General features: G+C 51.7%; 1 protein-coding gene across 1 annotated transcript in view; it reads left to right on the forward strand.

Annotated features, from left to right (window-relative positions):
- Positions 1–5,037: 5,037 nt before the first annotated feature.
- Positions 5,038–13,745, forward strand: part of KDM5B (lysine demethylase 5B) — a 49,791-nt gene continuing 41,083 nt past the window's right edge. The window contains exon 1 of the mRNA XM_061442839.1: positions 5,038–5,302. Coding sequence (XP_061298823.1) covers positions 5,165–5,302 — 138 coding nt within the window. The 5' untranslated portion in view covers positions 5,038–5,164. The remainder of the gene's footprint in view (positions 5,303–13,745) is intronic.

The following is a 13,745-nucleotide window of genomic DNA, read 5'->3' on the forward strand; positions in this document are numbered from 1 at the left end:
GTTTCTGGTCAATCTGGGAAAACAATTAGAAGAAATAAATAAGAGAATATTAGGGACAAGAGCAAGAGGTTTGGATTACCCAATTCACCCTTTTAGATCCGGAGACTGGGATTATGTTAAGAATTTTTCAGGATATCCTCTACAGGAGAAGTGGAGCAGACCGTACCAGATATTACTGACCACCTTTGAGCAGTGAAGATAAAGGAACAACCTGCTTGGATACATTATTCAAGAATAAAGCAAGCATCAGAACCTGAGAAGACATGGCGGATCGAACCTTCAGGACCCTTACGTATGAAATTGTACTGGTCATAATTTGGACTTACATGATAACTGGTGTACCAGCTTGGGACCAAAACTTATACCTGAAGTTAATGCAGAATGTTACTAATGTTTTTAATCGTAGTGGTGACTGCTGGGTGTGTGCACAGCTGCCTAAATCAGGGGAAAATCCAGACCTACCTTTAATTGGTGTTCCAATTCCCAATGCTGTCTCATGGACTAATTTGTGGGCAAACACCAGCAACCTATATCCAAGGGAAAGGTTAAAATTTGGGATAGCTGATCCTAGTCCAAGTAAAGAATATTATACCTGTATACAAAGTTGTATCACACCAGGAACCAGGGTAGGAGACTATGCTTGTTTAAATGCCACAGGTGCAGGTCACTACTCCCATTGTAATCATACTATTAATATAGATGGTATCGTGGCTCAGTGGTGGCCCCTTCCTGAAGGGAGAGGATGGTACTGGTCATGTGGGAAAAATGCTTATAAGACCCTACCCCCCAGCTGGAAGGGGGCATGCACCTTAGGTGCTGTGATACCAAATCTTGCTATTATTGACACGCATCCTCCTGGAACCTGGGTTAGAAGTTTTGCTAAACGGATTAAGCGAGGGGTTAGCCCTATTGCTGAACGAAACACTGCATTTCATAGTTTTGTGAGATGGCTAATTCCATCTTTGGGAGTAAGTCAATTAAAGAGGACAATCGTAAATAGCAACTATAGAGGAAATGGAAAAGAGAACCATTGATATAACCCAAGCTGAACAAGAAGAGATAACTATCTAAAATGTTACTGCAGAACCGAATGGCCCTAGACATGTTATTGGCCTCACAAGGAGGGGTCTGTTCCATAATCAATGAAAGTTGCTGTTCCTATATAGATCAAAGTGGCAGGATTGAAACAGATCTGGAGGAAATTTGGAAACAAACTAAGATATTTCATGAACTGGCCAAGGATGATACCTCCTGGGGGGTTGAAGAGATATGGAAAAAGTTAACCTCATGGTTACCTAATCTCTCCTGGTTAAGGCAACTGGTTGCAGGAATATTAATATTAATTGTTTTAATATTGATTACTTGTGCTATGATATAATTTTCTTTCCGGTATTGTAAACGATTTGTAATAAGTTATGAAGATTGGAAAAGAAATGAAGTCAAGCATCAAGTAGAAACAGGAAACTATTTCAAAAAGACTCTAGATGGTAATGGCAGTATATAAAATGTTGCAAAAGAATTTGCAAAAGGACAGAAAAAAAGGGGGGATTTGAGACAAGGAGGCACAAAAGTACCAAATGTAATCAGTTCTAAGTAATGTTAAGTTTGAGGGCTTTGTAATGGAAAATAACTGCGGTGCTTGCAGGTAGACAAAGTTTCAGGCCCTCAGGGCCTCAATACAAAAGGTGTGAGAAAAGCAGAATAGAAGGACAGGACCTGGGATGAGGAGTATCAGGGACTAGCAGATGCCCAGGATGAGAGCAGTTAAACTCACTGATAAGTAGGAGGCCAGGATGATTGCCATGTCTGTAATGTTAATTAAGCTTGTTGGGAAAAGACCACCACATTTTGTATGCGTGCCGGAAACCTTTTGGAAAATGATGTAATATGCTCAGTGACCGCATAAGGATGACCTGTAGAGCAATTCGGGGACACACGTTAGGAGGAGCTCTCCCCCGTGCCTCCCAGTGCTGCAATAAAGAATACCTGCTTGTCAACTTGAAACTGTTGGCGAGTTTGTTCCTGGCGTTTTCTCCGAATCAGTAGGAAGCTGTGAGCTGGAAGCTGCGCTTATGAAGTGTGTGGGGTCTGGTATGTTGAGGACACTGTGTTTCCAACCAGGATTCTGAGACTGCAGTAGCTTGACACCCGACTGGCTCAAGGACTGACAGGCATCAGCATCTCTGGGAGCAGTCGGCGTTCCGGAGACGTAGAACTCTTGTGGCCTCGATGAGGAAACACACACAACCACTGCCGTGCAGGTTTGTACAGGCTGCTGGGCTGCCCAGGAGAACTGGTTTGAGCTGTCACAGCCCCTGCTTACTGCATCTGTTTGTTCCCAGGAGCCTGGGTCCTGACAGAGCTGAGAGGCTCAGCGTATTTCCCTCCCTGCCCTCTATTGTAATCACCTAAACAGGGAGGATTTTAATTAGGCCACACTCCCTACTGATGAAATGAGTGCTTTGGCTTCAGTGGAGTTTCACTTAGCTTGCCTCTGCACTCTCATGGGCAGGATCTCCTCCAGCTTGCTTCTGGGTAATTCTGGAGTGAAGCCTGTGTCCTGTTAGTGTCTGTTCTTAAGCACTGCCATTTGTGGAGCACCTGGGAGCTGTTTGGTTTGCTTTACCAGAGCCCACGGTGCAGGCATCCCCTCTCTGCGTGGAGGCCCAAAGCTCCCCTCAGTGTTCCTGTTGTCCCAGGCAGATGCAGCCGGCACTCATGGGAACTGCCTGCAGCACCAGCTCTTGCTGTGACAGACCTGAACTGAGCAGGGTGTTGGCTGATGAGGAGCTCCCCATAACCCAGCAGTGTGCACCCAAGCCCAGAACCCACCCCATGTGCTGGGCCCCAGAGCGAGCAGCAGGGCAGGGAGGGGATCCTGCCCCTCTGCTGTGCTCTGGGGTGACCCCCCACTGTGGTCCTCATCCAGCTCTGGGGCAGCAGCACAAGAGGGACGTGGAGCTGTTGGAGCGAGGCCAGAGGAGGCCGTGGAGATGCTGCGAGGGCTGGAGCAGCTCTGCTCTGGAGCCAGGCTGAGAGAGCTGGGCTGGGGCAGCCTGGAGAAGAGAAGGCTCCTGAAGGGGAGACCTGAGAGCAGCTCCAGTGCCTGAAGGGGCTGCAGGAAAGCTGGAGAGGGGCTTGGGACAAGGGATGTAGGGACAGGCCAAGGGGAATGGCTTTAACCTGCCAGAGGGGAGACTGAGATGAGCTCTTAGGCAGAAGCTCTTCCCTGGGAGGGTGCTGAGGCGCTGGCACAGGGTGCCCAGAGAAGCTGTGGCTGCCCCATCCCTGGCAGTGTTCAAGGCCAGGTTGGACACAGGGGCTTGGAGCAAGCTGCTCTATGGAAGGGGTCCCTGCCCGTGGCAGGGGCTGGAGCTGGAGGAGCTTTAAGGTCCCTTCCAACCCAACCCAATCTGTGATGCAGTGCAATGGGGCTGTTTCAGCCCCGCTCAGCTCTGTCACCCGCTGGTTCCCACTGAGGGAGGCTCCGGTGATGATGGCTGCCTTCGCCCATGTCTGCACACAAACACTTCACCAAAGCCCTTTCCCCCGCTCCATTTTCAAGCGAGGACAACGACGTTCACCACCTCACGCTGGCACCCAGGGCTTTGTCCATCATTACGTGCCCCAACAGCACGCAGGAGGCCAGGGAACCGGCGTCTTCCCCCGGACACCCCATGTGGAGAGCTTGGCCGTGGGGAGCACCTCGGGGCTAGGATGGCTCTCAGGGTGCGTTTGCCACCAGCAAAGCAGAGCTGGGCCTTCCCCAGTGCCGTTAATGCCGGCTCAATGGGGCTGGAAGGCCCCTTCCCGCTCACCAACCCCCAGACCCCGCTGCCCCACGGCACCGAGGGCCCCGGGCACTGCGCGCTGTGCCCAGCCGGGGTCTGCAAATGGCGGCGGGGGGGGGGGGGGAGGAAAAGGGGGCGGGGCTGCCCGGCCACGCACGTGCGCTACGTGCGGCTCCTGCTGCTGCGGCCGCCCCCCCCCCCCCCCCTCCCCCCGCATCGCGGGGGATGGGCACCGCGCTCCGGTGAACGGGGCCGGGCTCCGCGGGATGGGGGACGGGGGGGAGCGCGGTTAAACCGGGGGGGAGGGGGGGGCACCTCGCCGAGCTCCCGCGGGATGGGGGTGGGATGTGTGTGTGTGTGTTGTTATCCCCACTGCCGGCGGAAGGTCCGCCCCGCGCTCCCCCCCCCCTTAGCGGCGGGGCCGCTCCCGGTGCCCCCGGTGCGTTCTGGACAATGGGGGCACGGAACAAAGGGGCCGGCGGGGCCCGCCGGGGGCTCGGCGAACGGCCCCAGACAATGCGTCCGCGCGGGCCCGCCCCCCGCTGGTGACGCGTCCGCGGCTCGACCAATAGGAGCGAGCGGAGAGGCTCTTTAAAAAAAGAAGGGCCGGCCGGCGGCGCTGTCAGCTGTGGCGGATCCCTCCGCGCATGTAAACAGAGCGGCGGCGGCGGCGCTGCGGCCCATGTGCCGGCGCGGGGCGGGTGAATGCGCCCCGTGCACGGTAACTCCACCCCCCCCCCTCTCACCCCTCTCCCGTGCGGGAGGGGCGGCCCTCAGCGGGTTTAACGGCGCCGCTCGGGGCGCTGGGCCCGGAGCCCCGCGGTGCAGCGCTGAGGGGCCTGCCCGGACCAGCGGTGCTGGAGGATCGGGCACTGGAAGGGCCGGGTGGGCTTTGAGGCCGCGCACAAAGGCGGCCGGGAGCGGGGCAGTGCGGAGCCGTGGTTGCGCCGGGCGCTGCAGGGGAGCCGCGGCCCCCCAGCGCCGAAGCCCAGGCAGCGGCCCCAGAGAGCCGCGGGGGGGGCCTGGGCGGCTTCAAGCTGTGACCAGGCCGGGTCCCCGGTGAGCGGAGCCGCCACCGGCTCTCCCCAAGCCCGGCCCAGCGCTGCCCCCGGGGGCACCGGGCGCTGCCCGGCCCCGGCGCCCCCTCACAAAGGCGCGTGACGGGGCGGGGCGGCCACCGCCCCCTCCCCCCGCCCAGGCCGGGGCGGACTCTTTTTCTCTCGCTCTCCATCTCCCTGCCCCCCCCCCCCCCTCCCCTCCGCCCCCCTCCCGGCGGAGGAGCACGTCCCGTTCCAGCGGTTTTCGGCCAACCCGCGGTGCTTGCAGGATCGTTCGGAGCGGCCGCGCCGGCGGAGCGGCCCCTGGCCCGGGCCATGGCCGAGTTCCTGCCCCCGCCCGAGTGCCCCGTCTTCGAGCCCAGCTGGGAGGAGTTCGCCGACCCCTTCGCCTTCATCCACAAGATCCGGCCCATCGCCGAGCAGACCGGCATCTGCAAGGTGCGGCCGCCGCCGGTGAGTGCCCGCATGGCGCCGCCGGGGAACGGCCTTTGTGTGGCGGCCCGGCCCGGCCCGCACCGGCGACCACCCCTTTTCCCCCCCCCAACCCCTCACAACGGCGGCCGCTCCGCTCCCCGCGGGCGCGCAGGTGACTCCGGGGCTTTGCGGCCGCCTCGAAGTTTGAGCGCCCGCGGGGCTGGACGGCGGCCGCCCCCCGGCTCCCCCGCCAAGTCGCTCCCAAGTACCGGGGCTGCCCGGTCGGAAAGTGGCCGGAGCGGCCGCCGGGGGTGAGCGGGGCAGCGGTTGACCCCGGCCGCGCCGCCCCTCGGGCCCGGCCTTCCCCTCCTCGGGCCCCGGGGCTCGGCCCAGGTAGTTGCAAGTTGGCCGGAGCCTTGAAGCGGCTGCTGGGGGTGAGCGGTCCCCGCGCCGAGCCCCGTCGGAGGCAGCTGCTGGGTGTTGCCCTCCATGTTGGCATTGTGGTGGTGCGGGGCTGGGGAGAGCTCTGCTCGGCTGGCCCGGACCCGCGGGGGCTTCCCTCGGTCCGGCCCGGCGCAGTTTTAACGCAGGTAACTGGCTCCTCAAGTTGAGCACCACCAAACTCCGCAGCTGGGAGTTTGGTTGGAGCCTCTGCGAGCTGAAGCCTAGACAGACATGGCCACCATTTTAGAATGCAACACACAGTGGGGAGAGTAATAAGCCTTCCTCTTCATCATCATCATCTCCATGGATGGTGTAGTAAGCTCAGAATTGGGCTGTGAATTCTGATTTCCTTTTGTTGGTCCACTCAGTGTGCGGAGAAATACTGTGAGCATCTTGGAGCCATAGTTTGCGTAGTCAAAATTGTTAGTTTGTTTAAAGGGATAAACAGCCGCTCTGGTGAGGAGATGGGCTGCTTGGGGTCAAAATCTCATTAAGAAACAGATGTGAATCACCTCGACTTTAAAGGATTTGCTCTTTCTCCAAGTGGAGGGTGTGCAGGTCTGGGGTGGTGCGGCTGGATGGAGGTGGTTAACGTGGTGGCAACAACCAGACTGCTGAACCGCAGCGAGAGCCCAGAGTCTCATCCAGCCAGAGGCAAAGCTGACAAAAACATTGCTGCAGACTTAAGTTTTGTCAGTGAGACTTTGAGTTCAGAGAAATAGCATTCAGGAACACATGCTGCTCAGTTTCGTGTTTTGATCGTTGCTGGGACTCCTGTTGGTTACCATCCTTTTCCTTCCAAATTAAAATAGAAGCGACTCGCTGCGTGACTCTGTGAGATGATAGAAATGTTTGTAGCAAACTGAACAAAGTGAATCTCATCGGAGAGGAAGATGTTTCTGTTCTCTGTAAGAAGAGGGCAGTTTGCAGTGGTGTGAACACACACAAGAACACTCTTGAATTCATGTTGAGGTAGAATATGCTGGCCAAATGCTGACACAGGGGGCTGAGATGGTTTTTATTATACAGTCAACCGTGGACTTACATCATATTTTTGAGTAGGGTAATCTTTTGGGCTTGTATATTGTCAACAATATTCCAGCAGCTCTGAGCAGAACAGAGTTTTTATGAAGGTTTTTTCTTTTGTGATTTGTTTGACAAAAAGAAACCCTCATCTGTGTTTCTTGGCTGCTTGTGTAAAAAGCCAAAACCCTGTAATAAGGGCTTCTCATAAGCCATATTATCTGCTAGAGAGCTGTAAATGAACAGCTCTCTGAAGGAATGACTTACTTATTACAACTGCATTTTTGGCACACTCATCTTCACTTACTAAAGAGCTAATATCTGTCTGTATTTATGATCATCCTGAAGGTATTTAGAAGTAGGATGAGAATAGTTGGAGTTGTGGAAGCTGCACACCTCGCAGCTGTGTGGAGCCTGGCTTTCAGGAGAGCTCAGCTGCCCTGGCTTCTATAGACCCTACGTAATGACTTGGATGCCTTATGCAAGTGCAGTTGCTCCTTCTCCAACCTAGAGCGTAGAGGGAGCTCTTCCATCCACCAGGCAAAGCTGTGAAGTTGATGTAGTTCCTGAAGGCAGAAGATGCAGTAAATCTTCAGTTATTGCTCTTGTCAGTGTAGACAAGCGGTTTCGTATACTGAGAGCTACAAACTACACCGACCTCTTCTCAAAATCGTACCCCTTCCAGCTGAAAGCATTGCTCAGCAATGGCCAAGGGTTGAAACCTTCGTGCATCCAAGGGAATCTTGTGCCCATGTTGTCAATGTGGGTACGTGCTGGTGAGCAGGCAGCAGCACTGCGAGCTGCCAGGATCACTGCTGATAAAACATTTGGTTGCTGGGCTCACGTTATTTTAGCTTAAACTCTGCTGGATAATTATCAGCAGATGAATTTGTGCTTTTGTATCTGAACTCTAATGTGGAGTAATAAAGTGCAAGCCTAGTGGTGCCCAGCTGTAGCTTCACAGTGTGCTCATGGAGAAGTCCTTACGCCTAAGCTAGCTTTGATGTTTCAGCACCAGACCACAAAGGGACTTGCTCCCTCATCTCCAAAGGGCCAGGGTCATCTTCCTGGGTACCTTTCTTCTGGCGTTAGCTGGGCACCAGATAAATGTGGAGAAAAGCACATCTGTCATGGCTTGTGTTGTGTGGCAGGCTTTGAAGGCAGTGAACTGTTCTATGATGGGGGTATCGAGGCATCTGATGTACTGTAGACATCTGGGTGGAAGACAGTGGATTCTGGGTGATCATTGCACATTTTACAGGATGAAAGAACATGGAGAATACGACAGGAGGTGTATTTCTGCGTAGCAGTTTGCAGTTGGGCGCTCGAAAGAAGATTTCTTCCTCTTTGTTACAGTGCAGTTTGTTCCAGTCATCACTGATGACTTAGTTTGGCTCTTGTTTGGATGATTCCGGGATACTGCACTGTCTTGTGAAGGGTGCAACAATAACTATATTCACTGTATGGAACAGTGAAGCAAAGGCTTTGTCGCAGCAGACTTGAGCACAAGTAGGCAGCGTCGTTGGCAGCAACGTGTTCAGGCAAGGTTTGAGACTCTACCAGTGGTGATTGCTTCTGGTAGTTGACGTGCTACATACATTAGAGATGCTTTGGCTCTTTGCTGTGGAAGTGGCAGTGAGGAACTGCATGATGGATGCAGCAGATGATGGGGCGCAACTTGTGTGCAGTCCATCGTGTGCTCATTTGTGGTTAGGGTTTTTTTCTGCGAGCTCAGAACATCCTTTATTAGGATTTCTGTATTGAAATGGTAATCTGGAACAGTGCTTTGTTCGGAAACGTGGCATCTCAAGGGTGGCCTGATGTTCTGGAAGATGTTAAGATGGCTCTGCAAATGACTGGGGGCATTTAAAGGAATGAAATGAAGTGTTGCTTGAGGATGGTGTCATTGTTCAAAGTAGGTAGTTAATAGCAATTAATGAAAGCAAACAGTCTAATGAATTTGAAGTCTAGCTTCAAGGGTGAAAGGGAAAACCTAGAGCATTTGGTACCGTTCCTGCTCCAGGTTCTTCTTGAGAATGGACTCTTCCTTCTGCTTTGTTGTGTTGCTGCTTTGCTGCCGTGAAGAAATAGCTAATAACAATTACTTGAGCCTTGCTTACCATATGAATCCATTTCAAATTATACAGCATCGTACAGTATACTAAAACCATCAGCATTTCCCCATGGCCAAAAATGAAAACTGAAAATCTGGGTTAAATTTCTTTGCTTTAAATAATGTGAATGTGGAGAAGTGCAGTTGAGGCCTCCAAGTAACCTGAAGTCTACCATGATAAAACTAAGTGTTTGAAGATTAGAAAATCTGTATTAATGTACCTGAAGTCTTAAAGGAATTGATACTGGAGATCTCAAAGTCACTGGCTCACATTTTTCAGTGGATCCTGGAATATTGTGAAACTTTCAAGAGGACAGAAGGAATTAACTTCTTTATGGGTTTAAATTCTTTATGGAGTTGCTGACCACATCTCACTCCAGGGTAGAGGACTGGCTCCTGCAGCCTGAACTCAAAAGGTGATAGCATGAAGTAGCCTTGTATGGAAACTGGCATTGTCAAATCAGTGTCATTGTTTTCTGCGAGCCTCTCTGCTTGGTTAGGTCAGTTGTGTTGCCATGATCTGACATCTATAAATTGATGTAGTGTGTTCCAGTATTCTAATTATAATAATTGGTTTTGTGCACAATTGATGCTGTGCTGAAGGAATCACAAATGATTTTAACTAGTAATGAGACTGGAATGAGGAATATGTTTCTAATGGTCTTTTGGAACCTCAAGCTGAGGGGATCTAATTTTCATTAGAAGGCTAAAAGAACAAAAGCAACTCTTCCATGTATTTTGCAGGTTTCCAGTGGGTAACTCATTACAGAGGGATCCCAATTGCCTAATGAACAGTGAGTGTTATGAAACAGTGTTCGCTGAAGTAGGACTCAATGTGAGGTTTTACATTTAGGAGCAAAGGAGCATAGTTTAGTCGTAGAAGAGAGGATTGTAGGAAAACAACTGTGGATCCTTGTGGAAACCAGTGGAGTGGTGGAATGGACGCTTTGGCTAAACTAGGGAGTGCAGCTCTTGAGTTTCTCAGTGAAAAAATGGGGTGATTTTACCTGTGTGGCAGCACGAGAGTAGAAAATACTGCACTCTTTGGAGGATTTTAAAGCGATCTGACAACTGGAGAGGGTGCAGAGGGGTGCTGAAAGAGGTCTGCACATGAAAGAATGGGTTTTGGGGGAGTTAACCTAAAACACAGGTTCAGGTGAAACCTGAAGGCTTCTGAGAAGCAAGGCTGCTGCTCCAGCAATGGGCTCTGAGGAGCCACAGTGGTCCAGCCAGTGGCTGTTGAGGCTGCTTGTGCAGCCCTTGGCTTGATTTACTTTCATTTTAATGGAGAGAGAAAAACGAAAGCACAAAACAAGCCAAAACTCCTCCATTCAACTATGAACAAAACCCAGTTCACTTATGGAGCAACCTTGAGGGTTCTGGTGGTCTCCTGGACCTGGAGTTGTAAAACAGACCATCACCAAAGCAGGACTTGTTATACTCCATCCTAAACAGGAAGCTGGTCGTGGTGGTCCCTCTGCTTTGACACAACGCAGAGGGGCTCTGTCAGTTGATCTGTCAAAAAGAAGACAGAGAGGACTCAGTGATAGTACGTGAGTGAGCTTCATTGGAAGCACATCACACATACTGCCTCAGGCTCAGTGGGGAGCCACAGGCTCCTGTCCATAAGCCAGGTCCACTGAATTAGATAACAGGGCCCACAGCTTTGAACTGAGAATGTGAGCAGCTGTTAAGGAAAAACTGAAGGATGGAGGTGGGGTTGCCACTTTCTGGTGCTTTGGGACCACAAATGGGTGCAGTTTTGGGGAAGAAATGTTTGAGTGCTGAGGTTCCTGTCAGATTCTTGTGAAGAAAGAGCCCAGTCATGGAAGCTCTTTAGGAAATGTGGACTTTAAATGAGGCATTTGCTGTGTTCAGTGCAGGGTCATCCTGTGAAATGGGGTAGATTCAGAGCAGGCTCTTTGCTGGTCTCCTCTGATCTTTAATTAAGGTATTAGTGTTTGCTGCTCTTCTGAAACCCTGAAACATTGGAGTGTGCTCGAAGGAGGATGAGAAAATGCTCTCCTTGACTCAGTCTCCTCTAGTGAGGGGGTTTCAACACTCACTCTGTTAAGCTTACTGAAAACTTAAGATGAAACTATTTAGTCCAAACTCTATCAGACAACAGTAGTGACAGGTTTGGGGAGGTTTTGTTGGGTTTCGTTTGACTTGAGGTGGACAGTGTTAGCTGAAAGGAGAGTTTCAAACTAAACACAACTCCCTTCCCCTGGCCGTGAATGGAATCAATGTATGGGCATTGCTGGGGGACATGGGGTGCATGTTCAGGAGACCAGGTTGGGTGTTTTTAAAAGGCAGGGAGAACTTTGGGGTCATACAGCCCCCCACCCTTACGTGTGTGTGAGTAAATCCTCCTCACTGACAGGAGGTTTACAGGTGAAAATGAATCTGAGCAGATCAAACGAGAGTGTCAATAGCCGGGGCTGCTGGGGCAGTGGGTGGTTGCTGTTGCAGCTGCTGGAGGATGGAGCCAGCAGCATGGTCCATAGTTGGTCTGCTGCTGTTCTGGGGTGGCTGTTACATTTGTTCTTAATCCAAATTACCCTGGGATTAAAGTCTGGGTCTGAAAGCTGCCAGTTACAGCTCTGGAGAGGGTTCACACCACCTCCAGAGGGCTCCAGCAACAGTCTGTGCTGTCCATGCCGGGAGTGTGTTGTGGGATCAGAGCAAAGGTCTGTCCACAGCATACTGTGCCTTGAGTGAAGGTGGCATAGCTCTTGAGGCATGCTGGACACTGACAGCTGAGCCTGGCCCCATGCTGATGGATGCTCTGCTTCAAGGGCTGGTCAACACTTCCAAAGGGAATTGGGGATCTTGGATTCGCTGCTCGTGCTCAGAGTGCAGCACCCCATGTGTCTGATTGTGCAGGGCTGCTAGCACATTGCTTGTTCTTGCCTGGTGCCTCGGTATCTGTTCCTCCATGCAGTCCCTTCCATGGAGAGGAGATGGGTGTCTCTTACATGTAAACCCTGTGACCTATTTTGTTTTGATGTTTAAAGCTCATGTATAGTTTCTGTCCTCTACCTTTGGGTCTCATGGAGCAGGACCTGACACTTGAGAATCATTTCCAGGTTACCTTACTTCTCTCTTTTGTTTCTCTCCCAAGTGTGGAGCAGGCACAGAAATGCTGGGATCTGGAGAGGTGATTCCCATGGCAAAGTCGTCTTTGGCTGTGGTTCTCAGCTGGGAAGGTTTTGGGGTTGCATTTGTTCTCCCTTGCTAGTCTGCAGTGCATAGCAGAGCCCAGTTCAGTCTCAAATGAGAAATACTCCCCAAGCTTGTATCATTGATGAGTCCTGTATGTAAGTTATGTTACTCTGTGCGGGGTCCCTTCTTAGCAAGGAGTAATTCAATGTTTTTGTTGGGAAAATCACCCGTGCTCAAAACGACCAAGCAAGGACCGTGTCGCCACAAACTGGGTTAGCTGGTGATTGGAGGTACCAACTAATGTTAGCCTTTTAACAGGGTCAGAGAGGGATTAGTTCCTGTTCCAAAGGAAGCTTTGTGGATGACCCCGCTGCTGGGGCGATAAATGGCGGCGCTCATCGGTTGGGCCCAGATTGTGCCATCTGTGTTTCAAGTGTGGTTTTAAAGTAGTCATAAAAGTACGAGAGGAAAAGGGACCTCCTGAGTCACCGAGTCTGCTCCCTCCCTCGTGGAGGCAGCAATCATCTAACACCATGGCACAGGCAAGATCATAGATCTGGGAACGCAGAATGTAGGTCATGCTCGCAGGGTGGGCATCCTGGGAAGCAGGGAACCGAGATAGTTAACTGAATGAATAAGGGTTTCTCTGGCAAGGATGACCAAGATATTCCTTTGGTGCTTACTAGGAGATGCTGTCTGGCAGCATAATGAAAGGGACATCTTTTTGTGTGTGTGTCTGGCATTGGAGAGATTGCAACTCAAATGCTCCTTGCAGTTTTCAAAGGATGTTGAAAAAGCAGGAGAGACCTCAGGAAAAAGCCTGAGGAAAATCTTTATTTGCAGGGCTGGAAAGAGAAGCAAAAAGGTATTTGCTTATTGAAAAATGACTTGACCCATCGCTTCCAGGAAGCGTTCATGAATAGCTTCTTGGCCAGTAAGCAAGGAGATACTTGGTTCAAATGAGATGGAGATGAGGGAAGAAGTTGAAGCGAGCTAACCTGTAGAGCAGCTTAGCAGTGACAGTGGTAATTTCTTGTTCACTTGAATTCAAGGGAGTGGGGGTGGTTAAATCTTAATTAGAGAGTGAGTTTGGATGAGGTGCGGGGTTTACAGCCGCAGTTACAGGAGGCCTTTCCTGTAACACGGCTCTGGGAGGAGCAATGCAACTTGGAAATGTTGGTGTCAGTCTCATTTTTTGCCTGGATTTGTGTTCAGGTTTGCTCTGCCAGCTCTGGATAACAGACACACGCTAACAAAGGCAGGGACTGTAGTGATAGGACAAGGGGTGATGGGTGCAAACTGAAGCAGGGGAAGTTCAGGTTGGACATAAGGAAGAAGTTCTCCCCTGTGAGGGTGCTGAGGTGCTGGCACAAGGTGCCCAAACAAGTGCTGAATGCTCCATCCCTGACAGTGTTCAAGACCAGGCTGGACCTTGGGTGCCATGGTTTAGTGTGAGGCATCCCTTCCCATGGCAGGGGGTTGGAACTGGATGAGCTTTAACGTCCTCTCCAGCCCAAACCAGTCTGGGATTTTATCTTCTTAAGGTAGAAGGACCTTGGAGGTGTGTGCTGGATGGAGGTGGCTTGCCTCAGACATGCACCTAAGGGGATGTGGGCCTGTAGAGTTGCTCTGTGTGTGCTCTGCTCTTCCACACTGCAGCTCCTCTTGTGGATGAGCAGCTTTGCAAATGAACATTGCACTAAAAAGCTCCCTCTCGTGGTGCTGCTGCATTTCCAA

This window comes from Pezoporus flaviventris, unplaced genomic scaffold, assembly GCF_033815535.1.
Source record: "Pezoporus flaviventris isolate CSIRO_AGI_PZ_B2104156 unplaced genomic scaffold, CSIRO_AGI_Pfla_v1 ptg000253l, whole genome shotgun sequence".
NCBI classification, from domain to species: domain Eukaryota; kingdom Metazoa; phylum Chordata; class Aves; order Psittaciformes; family Psittacidae; genus Pezoporus; species Pezoporus flaviventris.